The following is a 21,185-nucleotide window of genomic DNA, read 5'->3' on the forward strand; positions in this document are numbered from 1 at the left end:
TTCTTCACTTTCTTTACAAGGTAAATTCTGAGACAAACCTTGCCTTCACTGCAGACGCAGATATGACAAAGGCAGTGACTGGAACAGAAGTTACATTTACCGTGGGGAGAGGGAGCCACAGAACCTGAGAGATCCTGACAGCTCCTCTCAGCTGGTTTAGAGCAGCTTAGTCATGGAAGCCCTGACTGCACCATGGAGGGGGGGCCACATTAACAGAGACTGTGCGCTTATTGCTCTGCTGCGCTGCTGATGGCAAACGTATGAATGTGTTAACCTCAATATGACAACACAAGCGAGACAAAAAGAAAAGAAACTGAGATTGCCTACCTTGGAGAGAGAAAAGTAGCAAATTACCACAACAAAAATCCAATCAGTAGCAGTGCAATATAATAATTTGATAATCCTTTTAGTAATTTTTTAAGCAACATGCCGAGCATTTGTTGGTTCCAACTTCTTTAATGTGAGGAATTGATGCTTTTCTTTGCCATACATTAAATTGGACTAAATATCTCTTGGTTTTGGAAAGTTGTTTGGGCAGAACAAGATATCTGAAGACTGAAGAGAAATTATAACATACATTTTTCAGTATTTCCTAATATTTCATAGAAAAAACTATTTAGCAATTAATTGGGAAAATAATATGCAGATTATTCTATAATGGATGAAAATGAAAATTGCAGCCCTAAAACAAAAGAAATATTGCAACTTTCACTTTCCTCAACTGCCTGGTCCAGCCCTCCAGGTAGTAGGGGAAGTATCAAAATGGTAAATTAAAACCTTTCATCACAAAGAAACTCCAGGGACGCACTGAACATCACAGGTTGGTGAGGTATAACAGTGTAAGAGGATCCAAGCAGGAGAGGAGGGTCCTTTGACTCCGTCTCTGCTGAAGAAAGCCGAACAGGTGGAATAAAAACCCAGTGTAATTTTCTCACACTCAATTATTTAAGCTGATTGTTACCTGGACTCCTTATGGCATAACTGGTCCTCGTGATCGTTTTCTGGACTCTTTATCCTTTCTTTTTTAACCAAAGGATACACTTGAATCTATTAGATACAAAACGACAACTAAAAACAGCGGGTGAATTCTTCATTGTTTAGTGTGCATATCAGAATAAAAGAGTGAGATCCATAGCTCCCTTTCTTAAACACAAATGGTAAATAAAAAAAAAAAAATTTTTATGGCCTCTCCTCAGGCATTAAGTGGAGTGTGATTGCCTGAAAATAACACGTTTGCAGTTCCTTTCTCACTTCTGTAGGTATAGCTGCAAAGTGCTCGAAATAAAAATACTCCATTGTAGCTAGAAGACTCCCGGGGATTTTCAAGACTCTTAACTGACTCATTCATCTTTTGAATACAAAATGAATATGACTGAAAATAAATACATCTATAAACACTTTACTTTGGTTTCATTTAGTAAACATCCGTGGCACTTTTATAAAGATTTTACACAGCTCCACAGGATGATCACGGCCCTACGTTAATGAACTGGCATCACTTTACGCGTGTATTAAATGTATAGGACTTCACATGAAGGCAGCGAGGTATGGTCATAATGCCACTGTAGCTCATACTGTCAAGCACTGTCAAGTGCATTTATCCAGCAAAGTTACCATAAGAATGTTTGACACATGTTTTCAAACTATAACTTTACAGGGAAGAACACTTCACATCATATAAGTCAAAACTTTGACCTATGATAAGAGTCTTCCCATCTAGACCTTGCCCTCAGAGATGTATTTATATACTATGTTCATATATAGTCTCTGGAGTAGCACTATACAGAGTGAGCCATGGACATCTCAGTATATCATTACCATTATTTATCTTTCAAAGAGGGGGAAAGGGGTTTTAAAAACTCCTTTCTGAGTTTCCATTACAGACCTGATTTGTGAATCAAGGGTGCTCTGGGACCTGAGAGCTAAATGGTCCATCCATTAAGCTCCATCAGGCAAAAACAAGCAGATCTAAGTCTGTTTACAGCATTAATCAATGAGCTGTCCACTCACAAGTCTCCAAGCTGCAATAGGTATCTGCGATCACTACGCCTCTACTCTCAACGGTCCCCCTCAAGGTTACTGCCTATTGCCTCGCTCCTCTCTCAGGATGGGAGCTGCATACTGAGCACATCGGCTGGTCTGGAGCCAGAGGACCACTCAAGACAAACTTCTGTTTTCTGTCCTGGCCGTGCGGGAGAAGTGTCGAGAAGTCCCAGCTGTAGTGTGGGCGCAAAATCCCGCTTGTTTTAGGAGCTAGATGTGTCATCAGTGGGTATCATTAAAGGTTTAATATTCTGAAGAAATGTTGTGCAAATCTTAAACCATTTGTTAGATTTAATTAGAGGATAAAGTGGCTGGAGAAAAAATTAAGAAAATATGCAGTGGGAGAAAGGGTAACAAGGCAAAAGTGAGAATCAGAGTGAAATATAGAATAATGTAGTAAAGGAAAGAAAATACCAGAGATGAGGGGGCTGGCAAAATGTGATGATAAGGCATAATCTGCTGAGGGGAGAAGATAAAGTAAAGACGAACTAGGCAGCAGGGAGGGAGACAAACCAAAATAATGTAAATGCTTCTCTTTCAGGCTGATGGAACTTTTTCTTTTGCTGTGTTGTGCAAACACAAAGCACACATGAAACACTGTGCTGTGACCACAGTCCACAGACACACAACGCTCACCCAAAATTAACAAACTCCAAACACTCAAGTCTCAGCATTTATCCTCACTCCCGAGGATACAAGTTTCATCCAAACAAGTCCGCTAACATCTGATCCGCCCATCAGCCACCTCATCTCGGCACGGAGCAGCCATTAATGATGGATGATGCATGAATTAATCATGAGAAAAGGGGACAGACATATAAACACACAGTGAGGCCCCAAGGGGAGCAGAGGAACCTACCGTACGCAGCCTGCATACGCCAAAGTGTGGCTCGGGAATCACATTATATAACACAAGGTCAAGACAAAGCGTTAAAACCCTTGTACCAGAGCTAATGTTGTGGAACAGCGAATAGGCACACTTAGTATCCAAACACAAGAAAACAGAAGATTAAACAGCCTAAATGATACAACACAAATTGAAGTCACCCCCGAGGTAGGGCTGCACCATATGGGAATACATCATATTGCGATATGAGTCACGATTAGTGGGATTTATTTATTTATTTCTTTAAATCATTTAAAAGTTGTGACATTTACTGAGGTCTGTACCACACAAACATGTTTTCTTCAATCTGGGGAACAAGATTTGTAGGCCAGGGCGTCTTTGCAGTGCCACAGTACGTCATCATAATGCTGTTTTGTTACACATGTATACCTTATCACCTATATCACCTTTCTGCTCTTTGGATATTGCACTTGGCCATATCGCGATCTCAATATCAACATTGCCATTTAATTGCGCAGCCCTACTCAATTTTGACGTGCCACAACTACTGAAAGTTTGGGTCTCGTTGTGACGCATTAAAAGTGAAACCCAGCTCACTGCGCTGAAACACCGAACACTGAAAAGAATTGTCTTAATAATATTGTGATATTAGATTTTCAACATCATGCCTTAACCTTACTCAGCAGGTAAACCTGATGTATAGCGCAGGGGCCAATCTGCTTCCTGACAGTACTGGCGCCAAACTGTGTCGCCAGGCTAGTGCGGCATCCTGGGGATTTAAGGATATGGGCCTAATTGATTCAATTAGACTTGGACTCACCTCAATGCTGCAAGTATATGACACTGTCTAAGCTGACAAAGCAACCATTAACAAATCCCTGCTAAGTGTTGTGCAAAGTGCCACACTCAGCAGTGCCTCCATCAAATCCATCCATCCACACAAATACACACGCCCCTTCTGTCCCACAGGACTGGTAGAGTTTGACTTCTCAGTATGTTTAGGCACATTTAACACATTCATTAGGCATGTCCGGTAGTCTTGAAGGAGCACAAAACAATTGCTAGTAAGTCAGTTAATGGCAGACACATAAATCCAATCAATAAGCTTTTAGCTGAGCTCACAGACAGAGAATTTCACCAGCATTAAAGCCGTGTGTGTGTGCCTTCATGCATGTGTGGTTACAATGTTTTACTGTACACAATCCCAGAGCAGAACAGGCAGCACTTGTGCATGGATGCAAAGAAGATTACAGAGTGAGTTCAGACAAAGGGGTGCAAGCTTAATGACTGTGTGTGGCTTATCTTGTAGTGCATGCTGATCTGGGCACTATGAACAAACAGAATGTCCCTCACTTATACTGCTGCAGCAAAGGGGCTGTAGAAAATGTTGTGTCCCCACCTGAATGATAGCAAGCATGCAGATAGACAATTCAGATATGCGTAGCTGAAACAGACAGAACTGACCTGTGGACTAGCTTCCAAACACACACACACACACCTGATCCTTCAGCACATTGCCCTATAGGCAAACAGGGGCTCAGCTGAGAGGCTGTATCCTCAAGTCCCTCTTATTTTCTTATTTATTCATGGCACTAGTCTGACCTGTCCTAAGATCCCCCAATCTTCAGGTAACAGTGCTGTAACAAACCATTTTAAAGCACTTGGCACACAGGGCAGGTTTGGTTGTGTGTATATGTGTGTGTGTGTGTGGGGGGGGGTCTTTGTGATTTTAAAATGGTAAATTGGGCACACACCTGGTTTCACAGTCTTCATGCGGATGGGCTCCCGAAAGTGGCGGATGACAGCCAGTGTGTCTCGGTTGGTGAGTCCGCTCACTGGAGTGCCGTTCACCTCCAGCAGCACGTCCCCGCCGCTGGGAAACCTCCCAGCGTGACAAACCAACGCCTCCGAAACTATGTGTCCGAGGTAGGGGAACTCTCCCAGCTCAGCGCCGCCTCGCACCTCCGCCACCGTGACCAACTCCCCGGAACCCCCCCACGACACGGTGCACTCCTGTACTTTAGTGGACCAGTGCTTCTTCTTTTTCAGTGTCTTGGACATTGTTGGTAGCTCTTGTAAAACCTCGGAGGGAAGTCCACGAACAGTTGTCCTTCAACGCAAAAAAATAAACCCGTTTCTGATCCTAAGACGCGATGACTCACGGGAAAATCATTGCAGATTAGAGAAGTTGATGCTGCTTTCTTGTGTTGTATTCCATTCCAGGGAAATGAAGACTCTCTCTCAGATCAAACTCCCTCTGCTGATAGGCGATCCTTCCATTGAATCACTCGAGCATCACCTGTCTGCGACTGGGATGCGAGACCAGCTGCGTCAGTGTCGCATTGAGGCGGAAAGTGCTGCTTCTGATGCTGGGGCGTCTAGATCCCCCGAACCCCACTTCACAGCAGTGTGCACTCTGAAAACAATAGCAGCTTCCTCCACGACGTTAAACCCCGATACTAAAGAGCAAGGGTCCGGATCCTGTGAGCCCAGCAGCTGGTGCGCACCAGAGAGAGAGAGAGACCCTGTTCAGTTCCAAAAGCGCGGAGTAAATATTCCACTTCGGACTTCGGAAAATTCCTGCCTGAATTGATAAAACTGCCCAGAAAAGAGTTTATAGAAATACTGGGAAACTTCCAAAAACTGATTTGCAGAAGGATTAATCAGCTGCTGAGTAATTCTCCGCTCAGTGACAGCTCTTCATCCAAGACACGACCAGAGAGGCAACTTTACTGCGCGCACCTGTCCTCCCCTCCTGCCCTCCTCCGCGGTGACATCAGCAAGGCAGTCCTTGGAAACGGAAAAACATACCTGGCGCTCCTCCGAGCCGGGCGGTTATCTGCTCCTCCAAACGCCGGAGCCCTGCCTCTGGTTCTCCGTGACGCGCCGTGCGCTCTTCCCTGCGTCTCCAGAGGCACTGTGGGGATTATTTCCCAACTAAAAACTACGCAGCAGAATGAAACAGACGTGATCCGATTAGGCTTCACTCCATAACTTTTTTTTTTTTTTTTTTTAATCTTTTTCCGTGTTGCTTTCCTGATTGCAGTGGCTTCTGTCCAATCAGAGATTGGGGGCCGGTCCTAAAGCCTCCCCGTTGAACCAATAGGGAATAGCAAGAGGCGGGTCGTCTAAGGTTGGGAAGCGCTGGATTTTGCTTCCATGGTGTGTTTAGCAAGGCGGAGTTCCGGCACTGGGACTCATATTTTCACGTGGGAAATGTTTATTGTATTTTCAGGAGAGTCTCTGTCTATGTGTTCTTTATACAGTGGGCTGCAACCTCTATGTCAGTCTTGAGCTTTGTAATGCAGTTCAGGTCCATTAAATGCGTTTAGAGAATTGTAACCTTTCCTGCTCTCAGAACTGAGAGGTAGGATACTTGCTGGAGGCGATTTGTTGCGCAATCCTGCCCCCTTGTGGTCGTAATAGCCAGTAATAGAGTCTGGCACCTCATTCCTAGAGTCTATGAGCAACATTGGTGCCACTACACAACTATACATTCCTAATTCCTTGTAGCACAAAGACACAGAGGTGTTGTGCTTTCAATACAATATTTAGACGCCAGAACACCCAAAACCTGCGTATGTGTTTGTGTCCTTGTGTTTGTTGGTTTTACCTGTTTTTATGAGTTTTTACTTACTGATGTTACTGTGTGTTATTTTTTGCTATTCTGTTTACTGTCTGATTAACCAGAGCCAAATTTCTCATATGAGACCCAAAAATCTGAACTTTACACTTTTGTATGCATATTAATTACAGTTTAATCAGTTAACTGTTAAGTCAGTAGGTGTGAGAAAGACACCTGTTAATGTTATCATTTCTGGTGATTTGTTAATTATTAACCTTCAGTAAACTTTCCAACTCACCTCTTCGGTCAGCGCCCTCGCAGGCAAACACACAAAGCTGAGCCGATTCTCTAAAAGCAGCAAATTGCAGCCCTGTTACTGTAATTTCTCAAATGCCGCTGCTGTTTCTTTATATTACAATAAGGTTGTAAATATGCGTTCACTTGAACATTGTGGCATCAGGTGTCAGGTAGGAAAACTTTTTATTTGTAGCAATCTGACTTCATGCCTTGCTTGACTTTTCAATTTTCAGTCACTTCATAGTTTTACTCAACATAGGGATGAACTTTTCAGGTGGTGATTTTTGAATTTCATCTGTTGAAATGATCTGCCATTTCTCTCATATGTGAAAAATGCCAGCTGCTCCTCATGGATGTAGCAACGACACCTCGCTCCCCATGTGCTGTAAGTTGTACACATGGCACTTGATGCACTGCAAACGTATGTTATTATTGCGTACCTTTCTTTATTTTGAACCTGCTTCTTTCACTTCTTGTATAGATGAGGAGTCATCAGGTCTATTTGCTGTCATTATCATCCCTTGTCTGTTGGCTCTGAGCACGCTTCTGGTGGTGGCTTTTATTTTCTACAGTCTCCACAAGAACAAACGAAGAGCACAGAGCACCTCAGCCCATTTCACAAATGGTATTAAGTGCAATAACTGTATAAAAACACCCTCAGAATCAGTGAGACCAATGCCAGGTGCTAATTTATCTCTGGTTGTGTTTATGAGCAGGCCAACAGAGTGTATCCTTCAGTGCAACTTCTGTAAGCACTTCAAAGGTCCAGGCAGCTTTGTATTCCTGGGAAATCCCTGAGGAGTGCGTTCTTGAGGGACTAGAGTTTTGGCAGAGAGGTCGCCATGGCCCCATTTGTAAAGGTCTGCTGAAGAAGAGAGGCGGAGCCTTGTCTGCTGTGGTGGTGAAGTCCCTTCGAGGTACAGCCTGAATCTGTCATAATGGGAGTCCTCTGTGTGTAATGACAGTTAAAGTATGTTAAATAGGCTTTAAAATATAGTTGTAATTATAATTAAAAAACTTATAATACGGTTGCTTTCTCTGTTATTATTTGACCCTCCGTTCATGTAACACATAGATGGCACCAACGAGCCTGAAGCTAAGGAGTTTGTGGAGTGGGTCCGCTTCCATGCCAAAGTGTGTAAACATGAGAATGTGGTGCAGATGCTGTACTGTCAGATCAAGCGTCTGCCCATGTATCTGGTCTTAGATGCCTACAGCCCCGGGAACCTCCTTCACTTCCTCTGGTCACTCAGAAATGTAATGGTGGTACACAGCTTTGGTTTAAACTTATATTTGCAAACATTATATTTCCATTTTCTAAATTTAGTGCAATCACAAGGACATTTTTCTCCCCTCTAGAGGGATACAAGCATAGCAGATCCATTGCTGAACTTCTCTGAGAAGTCAGTGTTTCTGGTGGCAAAGCAGGTTGCAGCTGGCCTGGTGAGTCACTTTTTGAGTTACCAATTATTCCAGACAAACAACTACACTAAAATGAACTCAATTTAGACACCATGCTGTACTGCATATGCCAGTCCGTACCATGAACTCATGTACTAAGGGAAAAGTGTTGTTTATCTTGAATTTTGAATGATTCAACCAAAGATTGATATTTGTGGTGTTAACTGGCTCCTCCCTCAGGATTACCTGATGTCAGAGCACAGGCTGGTTCATGGTGATGTTGGTGCCAGGAACATCTTAATTGGCCCAGGCCTCTCAGCCAGGGTGTCTGGGCTGGGCGTGGCATTTGGAGGACGCAAAATGGATTTAGCAATGAGGCAGAGGGCAGCAGAGGTGCCTCTCAAATGGCAGGCTCCAGAGAGGATTATGATGCAGCTCAGCATCGACAGGAGCGACGTGTAAGGGCACAGTTATGGCGAGGAAAATGAAAAACACAAAACAACTAGAATATGTTGTTTTGTCATCAACGTAATCTCTTTTTGCTATTTCATGACTCCTGACTGAAAATTATTTTAGTATGAGTTAAAACATTAACACTGTCTCTTCCCTAGGTGGTCATTTGGAATCTTACTGTATGAACTGATTACTTTAGGTAAAGTACAGATTTCTACAATCTTTACGATTACATCCTCACACATCATTGTCAGCATCACATATTGACGTTAAAGTCACATTTATTTCTTCAAGAATACTTCATTTTTTTCCCTCTCAGGCTCTCCTCCATATCCTGAGCTGGAGCCTCTGTCTGTGCTTCCAAAGCTACAGGGGTCTTATCGAATGAAGAGACCAGAGAATTGTGGTGGACCTTTGTGAGTAAACTCGTAAGAAATAGGCCCACGTAACATGGAGTAATATAATGTCCCTTATGTAATGTAAGCACATTTTCATTCACCGCATATTGATAGTTTAAGAAATAGACATTTTGAGAAATACAGTTTATTTATTATTATTTTAATGAGAAGATTGATAAACTCTCGGACAAATATGTGAGTAGAATCTTCTCATCTGATTTCTGCAAGAAAGAATACTCTGGGTATCCTTTATTACGTGTTTTACATTCATTTTTCTATGCATTTAGGTATGATCTGATGAAGTACTGTTGGATGTGGAGTTTCAAAGACCGACCTGCTTTCTCGGCCATCATAAAGCTGTTGGAGTCCTCTCTGCATCTAGCGGCTACTAAAGCCATTTGTGTTCCTGAGGTCATTGACACATTGGAGTATAACAGAAAGGCAGGACTGCTCTCATAGGCTCATGTTCTACCAAATATGGCAACACCCACAAATAGGAAGTATTAACATATAAAGTGTAATTATCTTTCAGACTGCAATGTAACATCCACTGAGTAGGCTATTGAATGTCTACCATTGAATTGGTTTATTGATAAAACAAATGAAAGCTATGTAACTTGATAGGATGAATTAAACACAGCGAAAGCAAGTCATTTTATTACTACCTCTTTATTTTCAAAAATGTACAGACTTAAAAGCACATATCTTATTATCCATTTTCTGTCTTATTTTATCACCGGGCAAAGTTTAGTATCTGTAATGCTCTTGGCATGCATACATTACTGTGGCTTTAGTTTAAAAAACCAAAACACCCACAAAGGAAAGCTGAATGCACTGCTGAATATAGATTTGTGTTCAGTCTGCGTATGCACTTTACACTGTGGATTTTCTTCATAACATTGGTCCTCATAAATCATGTCAAGAACCACAGTGGGTTTCAATAAATATCAGACCCTGAAGACATGACCTTTTGTATTAATTATCATGATTTATGAAATTCTGCTCAGCCTGCTCAGTTTTTGCGACTCTGTGAGGGAGACTTATTTAGATAATCCATAAATTGACACCTCTGATTACATCTTCAAGGATTACAGTTTTCAGAACGTATGGAGGGAGTCGAAATTTGAATTAGGGGGCATCAGTAGCCTTTAGGGTTGAGATGTTTTTGCCTGTTATTCTGTGCTATTCTGAACAACGTCTTACAAGACTATAATCTTCCCATTTGTCACTCACTGTGCAGAGGCATAAATACAGAAAAACAACATGTGATGTCCTTGTTAAAAATGGACTGAACTACAAAAAGTGATGTCCCTCAGACTGAATACTGGCCAAGTTAAATCAAGATCAGCTTTAAAGTTAGAATCAGCTTCACTGTGTACACATGTATGGAATTTGACTCCAGTAAGAGTAACTTCACACTTGCTCTCCTTCCTTGCACTCATAGAGTTTAAAGTTCCAGTGGTACATTTGTGAGTACAGTCAACATCAACTATAGTGCAGTGTTAAAACACCTTTAAAGCAACTACAAGGAGGTTTCATTTTGTTTTGATTTTGGCGGCCCCTGGGGACCAAAGCGGTAGCGTTTCCACCACCTTGCATCGTAATCTTGATCTGGCTAGCACATGCAATTATTTTGGTTGAGAGTGAAAGAAAAATTATGATCCTGTCCCAGTGTCAGCCATAATCATGATATATAATGTCAAAATTAAACAAAAACCTCCTCCCTGTTTCCTTTTAGCTGGCTAATGTACAACTCATTGCGAAACTTTGCCTGGGAAAATGTACCCTCTACTGGTCTGCGTGTCTTAAATTGTATTTGTCTGATTTAGCAAGGAATTGGACCAACCTCTTACGTGTGTACTTGTATGTTACAGTAATATATTTCTTTTACCAGAAACAAAGTAATATAAAGTGACGTGTTACCACTAGGGTTGGGTGATTGGACGATTACGAGTACATCGGTGTAGAGCCTAAATATTTTCACACCTTACTCTGTGAAACCAGAGTTTGTGATTCTTGGATTGGTGGAAAGACTGACCAAGATGGTTTTGGTAAGTTTTATTTTGTTTCTGTCGTGTTCCAGAGAAGCGCCTTCATTAGGCTATACAATATCGCCCACTACTGGATTTGTAAAGAACTGCAATAAACTTGAGCTTCTGTGCTTTGATTACCCGCTATGGAACATTACCCTCTTCCATCTTAGTCATACTCCTGTGGTAACGTAATTAGTAACCCGTTACTCTACAGAGACAGTAAAGTAATTTGCCCAACACTGCAAGTGACAAACATTTAGAATAATAATCATCTTTTTGCTTATCATTAGCTTCTGTAGGTCTTATAGAGGCATCAGTATTACATGGACACTTTCATAGCCAGTTAAAAAAACATCCTTGTAGTAACTTCAAGGTGGAGGCAGAACTTTCAGCAAGGTGAAAGTTTACCCACTAGATGGCAGAAAAAGCAAGATTTGCAGCCTGTGTGTTGTTGCTCTTTAAGGGTAAATTCACATTGAACCACATGAGGCAGAAAACTGCTGCTGCAGTGCTATTTATGGGTTGCAACATCTACTCATGTTAAATGTTGTGACTTCACATCCACCACTGATGTCACTGTGGCCAGAGGAGCACTATGAGATGTGATGGTGATCCAGTGTAGATTTACTATTTAAACTGCAATGCCTCTTAAAACAGAGGCAAACACATACAATGGCCCAATAAAATCACACATAAAGAAATATGTAAATCATTTCTTGGACAGAGTCACAACTTGGTAAAAAGCTAAAAGTAAAAAAAAATAAGTCCCAAATTCAAAAATCCAAGGTTGGGGTCCATTGACTTTCAATTCAACTCATTTAAAACATACATTCAAACAGCAAATCAAATAATTAGAATGACGGCAACATTGTGTGTTTCACTTACAAAATGGAAAAAATGGAATTTAAAGGAAACCCACATCCTGAATGCTATGAAAGAGAAGTGACCCCAACCCTGACACAAACATTAACAGTCAATTAACACAAGACTGGTCATAGTGTTGAATGAATGCCGATTACTGTGTTATAGATAAGCCAGAAACAACAGTTTCGAATCTTGAAAATGTTGCTGAGAAAGGCTTTACCCACACACCGTAGCACTCCAACAGCTACACATTAAGCTACGGTATGCTTTACGCTGTGGACATCATGATAAGAGTTATCATGTCCTGTGTGATTATAAAACTAAACATTTTAAAAACCAAATTAGAGGCAAACATATATTTGAAATTATAGTGATTATTTTGTTTGAAATCATTTCTGGTTATATTATGTGCTCTGCTGCCACGTGTTCACAACATTGATGAAAAATTGGATTACTACTGAAGTAGAGGAATTATACAGGAGATAAACCTGATGAAAATTCAGTTTTTAGAACAAGCCAGTCAACACCTGGCTTCAGTGAAAATGCTGCCAGAAGACATAGAACAGCATGAAGGTTAATCCTTACCAGTAACATTAAAATGTCCCTCTCATCCCTCTCACTAACTCTATTCGATCTGGGTTCTTTCTTAGAGGTGTCACATCAAAATAAAGGTTAAATAGAGCAAGTGTTCCCCTGTGGTGCATGTTCAGCTTGGATCCTCCATGGCAGGAAGCCTCAGTTCACCCATACGGGCCAGAGGTAAACCTATTTAGGAGTTTGGGGAAAAGCCAAAACCCCTTTACACTTTACTGCTCCAAAGGGATGTTGGGAACAAAATGTATGAAACAGACCACAGCAGGTAGTACACACATGCAGGGGGGAAGGAAGAACAGAACAACATGACGACTCCTGAAAAAAATGGGGGAAAAAAATGTAATAAATTTTTTTTTATGTAGTTTAATTTGAAAAAATGAAAGGACCAGTGTGTAAGATTTAGTGGCATCTAATGGTGAAGTTACAGATTGCAACTAACTGAACATAGCTGGCGTGTGTTTTCGACATCCTAGGGATGAGAATGGGCTTTGAAGTGTGTTGGAGAAACTATGGTGGCTACAAAACTCCCCAAAAATACGAAAGGCCCTATCTACAGCCACAGTTTGGTTTGTCCTTTCTGGGCTACTGCAGAAACATGTCTGACTTTTTGGAAGGTCTGTAGATAATCTCATTCTAAGGTAGCGAAAACATGTTTGATTCCTAGATTGAGATGATTAATCACTTACCACTTAACATACCTATGAATATTATATTTCATTTCTGCCAATAGATCCTCCTAATTGTTACACACTGGAGATATGAATCATACTGGATTTTTTACCTCCAGCGTAGACTACTTTCTTCCAGGCCTGCGACTCCAGCACTCTGTCATGGGGGTAGAAGTTCTGACTGATCATAAAGAGGATCATGGCCATTGCAATGACCCGCAGAATGGCCATGTTTCCTCCTGACAGCAGAGAGGCACTGGCCAGGATGGCTGAGGAGTAGATGCAGGGCAGGCCGCGGTACATGAATGGGATCCCTGAGGACCAAACGAGAATAACTCTCCAGTAAGTCATTTAAATAATAAAGTGGAAGTTAAATGACAGACTCAAATGAAAAGAACATAGTACTACATTTTGTAACCTACCGCTTGTGAAGAAACAGAGGCGGACAAACACAGATAGGACATAACACATGCACAGGATGTTGTCCAGCATGTCCGATGTCCTTAGGAGCAACGATGTGGCAATCCCGAAGGTCGTGAAGTCAGCGAAATCATCCAGCTTGGCACCTGAACATCAAAAAGAAAAATGTAAATACTAAATGCCTCTCTATGATGTGCACATGAATTGTATTGGTATTAGGACTTGCTGACAGACACTACCCATGCTTGAAATATGAATCCAAATTCTGAATATAAAGGCTACTAGTGGGCGCCAACTGTCCTATTATTAAACTTATTTCAATTTGACAGTGCCTTAGTCATGGGTTAACATTCTATTAAAGCCAGGGTAGATATGTTATCATCTCTCCAGTAGGTCACTGCCAATGTTACTGACACGTGACGGTGGCATGCGTACGTGCAAAAATCTCTATATGGAAATTTCAGTGTCAGCCCAATGGGCAGCCATTCTACAAACAACATTCTCCACTGCCTTGTCTCTTTATCCCTCAGGAGCACGGAGCATGTTTTCAGCAGATGAGGATGAGGTGATTCAGGCCACTGCTCAAATGAACGAGGTGGAATTCCACAGCCCAGGGTCAACAATTTTAGCAATTTCAGATATGCTGAGAACCCAAAGCAACGGGATAAAATAGACAATTGGAGCGTGATCCCGTGGAATTAGGCTGCTTAATCAGAAAGTGATTGTTCATTTGACAAAATACGTGGGGGTCACAACAACATCCACCTGCAAAGTCATGCAGAAAAACCCTGTCGGGAAACAAAGCCCCCTGAAATGTGCGGCCAACGATGTATTGTGATGCACCTGGGAGCTATTTTGGGCTTCAGAATAAATCTGAACTTTCACACTGGAAGCAATGTTAAAACAGCTGTTTGTGCCTCTTGATTTACTACAGTGGCGTGATCTTTTGAAAACAAGCCACAGTGGTACATTTTATATATATTTGCATTGGGTGCCTGTTATTTGAGGCGGGGCAAGAAAGGTCGTGCTGTTCACACTCAAATCGCAAAAGTGTTTAGCTTGCAGAGTCCTTAGACATATAAAAAACAGTTAACACGGCAGATTTGATAAAGCTCAAATTACATTACATTAAATATGTATGATTCTTCTCTTAGAAACTTTGTAAGACTATCCAGATTATTTCAGTGGAAGAGTTTCCTTTCACTGGTTCTTTTTGTTTATGACTTTGTGCGGCCAAATTAAAAAGTCCAGACAAAGGACTGTGCAGCAAGCCCTGCCAACACCCCAGTTGAAGTTTATCTATGGTAAGAGCTATTGAACACTCCACTTACCCAGTTCAGAGCAGGCACCGAGTCGCCTGGCAACTGCTCCATCTGCCAAATCCAGCAGGTAGCCAATCAGAACCAGCCAACATGCAGCATGATGGTGCCTGAATAAAACAAGTGTTAGGTTTAGCTATTTGATGACAGCAACCTATTTCACTGGCAGATTCTCAAAGGTGGAAAATGGCTAGTGCTGTGAGAATTCAACAGTGTTACAAATAAAGTTTAAAAAAAAATAATGTTCTTTGTCCGATAGTGAATTATCATCTTTAGCTCGGGTTTCATATTGGTATTTGATTTTCTTATCAGTGCTTGCCTATGTTTCTTTACACTACGGTTAGTACTGCTCATCTAGGAAGTACAGAAAACTGCATTATAAATGAATAAGCATAACTGAATGTACAGTGGCCCTGAAGGCCAAATACAACAACATGATGAAAAAAGGATTAAGAATGAAAAACAATAAAATTATATTTTTTATTTATTTCTTATTTATGTTGCTGTGTTTTATGTTTTGGTAACATGTTTTCTAAAATGTTGTGTTTTGTTAATTAGTTTTCTCTTATGTTGTTCGAATGTGTTTTCTGATTTGTTTATGTGTTTTGCGAAATGTATTTTGGTGTTTTCTAAATTTGTTAATGTGTTTTTTTGGCACATTGCTGTGTTTTCTATGTTGTTAATATGTTTTTTTAAATGTTGCGTTTACTGTAATGGGGTTTTGTATTGCAAATTCTTTTTCGTCCAATGTTACATTTGGTTTTAAAAACCCTTAATTTTCATTAAATTTACTTTTGGGGATTTTGTTTGTTTGTTTTTAGTGAAGAAAAAAAAGATTACAATGATTACAACCAAGCTATAGACTTTGTCCATCCTGCAGTTGAGTGAGCCTGACCAAGGTTTCCGATAGTAACATCGAATAATGGTGCGTTCACTCACCCGTTAAGACTGCTGAGAATGGAGGCCATGCCCATGACCATGTTGGCAACTGACAGAGCATTAGCAGCATTTTTACGTGCAAACTCCTTGATCTGCAGTCCTGTGGCCTGATCACTCAGAAAGAACTTGTTGGTACACTGGAAGAGACCTGAGACCACAAAGTAACAGCAGTTAGTAGTTGTCTGTGTTGGGTCAATAACCTCTGCCGAGGTTTAAGAAGCTAAAGCTAAAAGCTAAATCCCTACTATGATTGCGTGGCCATACCAGCTGACCTTTTGGTGAATAGGTCTGAATGGGAATAGTTTACTAATTATATCCCAGCTTCAGTCAAACCTCAGTTGTACAGAGAGGGAAAATGTGGAAAAAAAGTATGAAAGTAATCATAATACTTAACCAGGCATAACTGAATAATAAACCATCTAATGGGAATCCATATTGTGTTTTTTACTGTATTCAAAATGTGCAAAATATTCATTTGAAATTGATTCCCCCGTCTTATGTAAAAGAAGCATCACTTACCAAGACGTACGTTTATTGGACGGAGACCAACCTTACGATACATTCATCCACTTTCAGATCACTAAAATGCATTTGTCATGTACATTTATTCATTCGCAGCCTACAGCATGCAACATTAAAGAGTGCCTCATCATCATCTAATCATTACATTATCAGTTATTTATATGCAATAAACATTTTACACATATTTTAACTGTGACAAAAAAAAACCTGCCACAATGACATGCAGTAAACTTTCATATATATAGCTAATATTTAGAAAAGGAAAAATGTCAAAAAGGATACAATGTCTGAAGAGGATGCATGTGAAGTGCACTCAATTGTGATCTTAATCAGGGGGTAAATACACACAAATACTGGTGTGGGGAACAGTATGAATATAGGGGACTACCACATACACCATTGGCTATAGTGAGAGTGAGTTGGACCTACTGCACTGACACATACCAGACGTGAGATCAATTAGCCTGTTAACTCTGATCAAACGTAGTGACCTGAGACAAGGACGTGGCAGCAGCACTCACATAGCTAACTATTCAGATCTATTAATACCACTGCAGCCAAGGCTTTAAGGGTGATCGTGGCATACAAATAAATCTACAACCTCTCCTGGTCTGCCTTTCTTTATAACAAGCAGTTTACGATATTAAACTGCATGAAATTATACAGAAAAAGTTTTATTAAGCTTTCTGTTTCCTCAAAGTGCACAACATTAACTTGATATTGTTTATTTGTTTTGAAGACAACATTTCCAGTGTAAAGGACAGTAAAAACTACCTCTTGGTCAGCAAGATGGAATGACTGCTGACACTGCCTCGCTCCAGCCAAAAACTGCCTCTGCCCCCACAAAGCTGTGATGTTTTTTAATGAAGTCAAACAAAGAAATATTTGTTTCCTGTCGGCCTCCTTTCTTGTGAGTTCATTACTTTGTCTCAAGTCATAGTACTGTCCAAGACAGAATGTACAGATAATGACCTGCAAAATTTAAATATTTTTTAAATGTTGCAGTAGCAACCCTTCAAGTGTTTTTCACCCTGAACTTCCTGTGATTCCAAAGCCAGGCGAGTTCAACAGACTCTTCATCTGAAAGAAAACATCGTATGAGACACAGCAAAAAGCCAACAATAACTTACACTTTTACTTGATAGCATGCGTTTTACTTCTTATTTTGGACTTTAACACAAGGTACAACCTGGTATTTGAATTACTATCTGAAAACTTTCCATGGGTAAACACATCAGTCAATGCAGATAGCATGCTGCATTTTTCTGACAATCATGTAATTGCCAAGTTTGCTAAATGAATAATCAGGGTCATTCACTTTTGTCACAGTAAATAAATACTATTACAAAGCAACACGTGCAGCTCCAAATAAATAAAAGTGTGTGGGGTTGCAGCTCTTGCGGTCAAGTTTTACTCAACTTAACTACTTAATGCACTGCCTTGGTCACTAATAAAAAAAGACGATAAAGCCAGAGCCAGACACACTGTCAATTTCAAGCAAGTCTTTATTTCTGGATTGCTGCCTCGTGAGTGCAAAGCATGATGGGAAGGCCCTTGTTATGTAATGCCCTGGTATGTTACCTGGTAACGACTACAGACTAAACTATAAACAAAGAAAACTATTCATAACAGGGATAATCTCAAGTGATCTAACTGAACAAGATCAATTATTTACATTTTAAACCTGTTTATTTTGTTTTGTGATAATGAGACATAGTGAAAAATAAATGGCAACTAAATTGCAGTTAATTATAAATAATCACAAACAGTCATACAACATTTACTCCTATACATTCTTTTGGGTGTTGTTTGTGAATCTGTAATGTAATTTCACCGTATACTAACATGAGCAACTGTCATATCCAACAAACAAAAAACAATAAACCCATCCCAGTTTATTTATCACAAGCATTTTTAAAACTCCCTCAGCACAGCAGTGGCTGTTCTCCTTCCTAATTTGATCCACGCAGACTTTGCCTGTAATCTCTTGCACCCATGGCCGTGCAGGTATACAGTAATCCAGATTATGACATGAGATTGCAAAACAAGTACCTACCAGAGGATGGAGTCAGGAGGATCATGATTGTCTCTGGCTCACAACACAACAGCTGTAAGATACAAATGAAAAGCGCTTACTTATATTTGCATTACATACACGACGTAGAGAAACACAACCATTTTAAGCATATAAGATACATTTTGACGAAGAATTAAAAATAAAAATTAACTACATCGTCATCCCACAAACTTAATCTCAAATCTTAATAACATTTAATGTGATTATTTTGTGTAAAGTAACTAAGTACATTTACACGAGTGTACTGTACTTAAATTTTAAGGTGCTTGTACTTTATATTTAGTGTTATAGTATTTCCATTGTCTGCTACTTTATAGTTCCACTGCACTACAATACAACGGTCATTGTACTTTTGACTCCACTACAATTATTTGATAACTTTAGTGTACAGATTGAGATTAAAAATACAAAATATAATCAACAAATATCTGATGATGACGTATTGTTATTGGGGGTACACCCATTAAAATCAGCCCCACCTTTACCAGCTGCAATATTGAAGTGATGTACACAGGAATGCAACATAATTATAATCTAATAATATAACAGACATTATTAAACAACTGTTGGTACTTAAGTATATTTTGACTCAAATACTTGCCGGTACTTTTACTCAAGTAACATTTTGAATTACATTTTCAACAACAATGTGGTATTGATACATTTACTTCTAGTACTTCTTCTGTTTCCTTAAGGAAATGCTTCTCTCAACTGCGTCACTCTCAAAAACTGACTTGTTAGACAGGTTGTGGATTTAATAGCTGGACAATCACATTGTGGCTGAGTCAGTAGCCTAATTAACGTTTTGGTGTGGGTCGTGTGCGTAACAGCAGCCCATCTTTGCTTGTCTCTCATGTCTATTTTAACTACTTAATCATTGAAAGCATGTAGGTAAAATCTCAAATACACAAGGGGCTGCATAAATTCAGCCATGAGTGTTCTTTTTTTTTCTTTTTTCTTTTTTTTTTGCTTCCCAAATTGTTCTTGATTCTGATTCGTGTTTCTGCTTCCAAAAACCACTTGCTGCACTTTACAGCCGCTGAGCGGGGGCCTTAATGCGCAACGCTCTATCCTCAGCACAGTCCTCTATACGTTACTGCAGCGCCGGACAGCCGACATCCCTCTGTACAAAAAACATCACCAGAGGCATGAAAATAACAGTCAACAGATCTAGACAGGTTAAAGTGTGGATCTGTCTAACATCCCAGCCTTTTCGTAAAAAGGCTGGGATAAAGTGGCGAAACTGCGTCACAGCCAAAAGAACCGAGAAATGCAAAGCAGGCCTACATTTTGTTCTAAAACATTACTTTTACACTATTCTCTATCATAGGCTATCGATATGAAGATACATCTACCACACACACATTAAGTGCGTCTCATCTTACCTGACAGGATCTCCAAAGATTACAAAATCTAGATAAATCCAGTGGTGGAGACGTCTACACGCTCACGCATACGCAGGATCTTATTTTTCTTTCTCTTTCTTTTCTCTTTTTCACGCAGACTGGTCTCTGTTTTTGTCTGTTAACGGAGTTGTGTGTTTGAAGTTGCTACGCTGTCAATGGCACATACAGAACATCAGACTGTTTACCTGTCGCTATTTCAGCGCGTCCGTTTTAAGACCAAGGATAAACCAGCTGGAATATTCCACCGGAAATGACGCCTCCATTGCTTGTAGTTTTTTTTGTGTTTTTTTTTTTCTCGCAGCCATTATATTGTTGGGCAATTCTTTGATGGCTCACGCTGTACTGGAAGGAGTATTCGGGCAAAAAGTACTAGGAATGTGTGTGGTCTCGAATAATTACACAAGTAGGGAGTATTGTACTTTTCCAAAGAACCCAGCCTTCATTTGTCATTCATACAAACAAAAGCTGTTGTAATAAAACAAATTATCTCGAATCTTAAATGAATACAACAAACTTCTATTGTACTGATTGGTTACTAGTATAATTATTATTAATATATAATTATAATTATGTATTATTTGAATGTTAAGACCATCAAGTACACAGAGCATCACTGTATGTCCCTGTGAAATGAATACATAATGTTATTAGCCTAAAATATTTTCAATGTTACTTCATTTTTCATTTCATATTGGCAAATTGTTTTTTGACATATCAACGATTACCTACAAAATTGCAATGCACTTCTTCACCAATAATAAACTGTCTTAGATCGTAATAAATCACAAGTGAGTGGATTATGGGTGTGTGAGAGGCAGAAAAAGTAATGCAGACAACCGGGCAAGGCCAGTTCTTTCAATGGTAATATAAGAAAATAATACATGTTCTTACAGGAAAAGGATGCAAATCCAAACAGAAGTGACTGGGAATCCACATGTTAAATGGAATGGGGCAGGTAAAGGGTACAAACAGGCAGGTTTTGATCAGGGTTTAGGTTCAAGTTCAAGTTCAGGTGGCTGGAAGGCGAAGGCCACTGGCATCTGACTGGGGAATAGATGCTAGAGTAAATGCTGACAGGGTGACTGGAAAATGAGAAACAGGTCAGCAGGTGGATTCAGGTGACTAGTGGGACAGTCTAAGGGCATCTGGTGTTTGGATGGACAATGCAGGGGCCTGGGGAAGTGGGAATGTGGCTGAAGGGAGGGATGGCGGGCAGAATAAATATGAAATAACTGAGAAATAATTGAGGTAGCCGTTGAGAAAAAATTACTTTGGTTATCCCAACATTTCCTTTAGTGCCACAATGAGGGCGACATCTGTTGTGTAAAGGCAAATATCT

At 40.2% G+C, this 21,185-nt stretch overlaps 3 protein-coding genes across 9 annotated transcripts in view; 1 reads left to right on the forward strand and 2 right to left on the reverse strand.

The window, feature by feature from the left end:
* Positions 1-5,901, reverse strand: part of magi3a (membrane associated guanylate kinase, WW and PDZ domain containing 3a) — a gene marked incomplete in the record, with an annotated part of 103,951 nt that extends 98,050 nt beyond the window's left edge. Inside the window, 1 exon segment of the mRNA XM_035656092.1 lies at positions 4,645-5,901. Coding sequence (XP_035511985.1) covers positions 4,645-4,951 — 307 coding nt within the window.
* A 265-nt stretch (positions 5,902-6,166) lies between these two features.
* si:ch73-206d17.1 (tyrosine-protein kinase STYK1) lies at positions 6,167-9,463 on the forward strand. The gene is made up of 10 exons (XM_035656992.1): positions 6,167-6,922; positions 7,027-7,137; positions 7,234-7,377; positions 7,469-7,669; positions 7,828-8,009; positions 8,112-8,195; positions 8,394-8,611; positions 8,765-8,805; positions 8,926-9,022; positions 9,292-9,463. Exons 2-10 carry the CDS (start codon positions 7,086-7,088, stop codon positions 9,461-9,463), a joined length of 1,191 nt encoding a protein of 396 aa, XP_035512885.1. The 5' UTR covers positions 6,167-6,922; positions 7,027-7,085.
* A 191-nt stretch (positions 9,464-9,654) lies between these two features.
* Positions 9,655-20,091, reverse strand: tmem269 (transmembrane protein 269). 7 transcript variants are annotated; one of them, XM_035657000.1, is made up of 8 exons: positions 20,032-20,091; positions 18,420-18,471; positions 17,394-17,443; positions 15,842-15,989; positions 14,915-15,012; positions 13,586-13,729; positions 13,277-13,477; positions 9,655-12,810 (listed from the first exon to the last, which is right to left on the reverse strand). In XM_035657000.1, exons 4-8 carry the CDS (start codon positions 15,880-15,882, stop codon positions 12,701-12,703), a joined length of 594 nt encoding a protein of 197 aa, XP_035512893.1. In that variant the 5' UTR covers positions 15,883-15,989; positions 17,394-17,443; positions 18,420-18,471; positions 20,032-20,091; the 3' UTR covers positions 9,655-12,700. The 7 variants fall into 7 exon arrangements, with proteins under 7 accessions (XP_035512893.1, XP_035512891.1, XP_035512892.1 ...); XM_035656998.1 differs by having other exon boundaries at positions 15,842-17,211; XM_035656999.1 differs by having other exon boundaries at positions 19,826-20,081.
* Positions 20,092-21,185: the final 1,094 nt, after the last annotated feature.

The sequence above is a fragment of the Morone saxatilis genome, unplaced genomic scaffold (genome assembly GCF_004916995.1).
Source record: "Morone saxatilis isolate NCDOM2014 unplaced genomic scaffold, NCSU_SB_2.0 Contig15, whole genome shotgun sequence".
Lineage (NCBI taxonomy): Eukaryota > Metazoa > Chordata > Actinopteri > Moronidae > Morone > Morone saxatilis.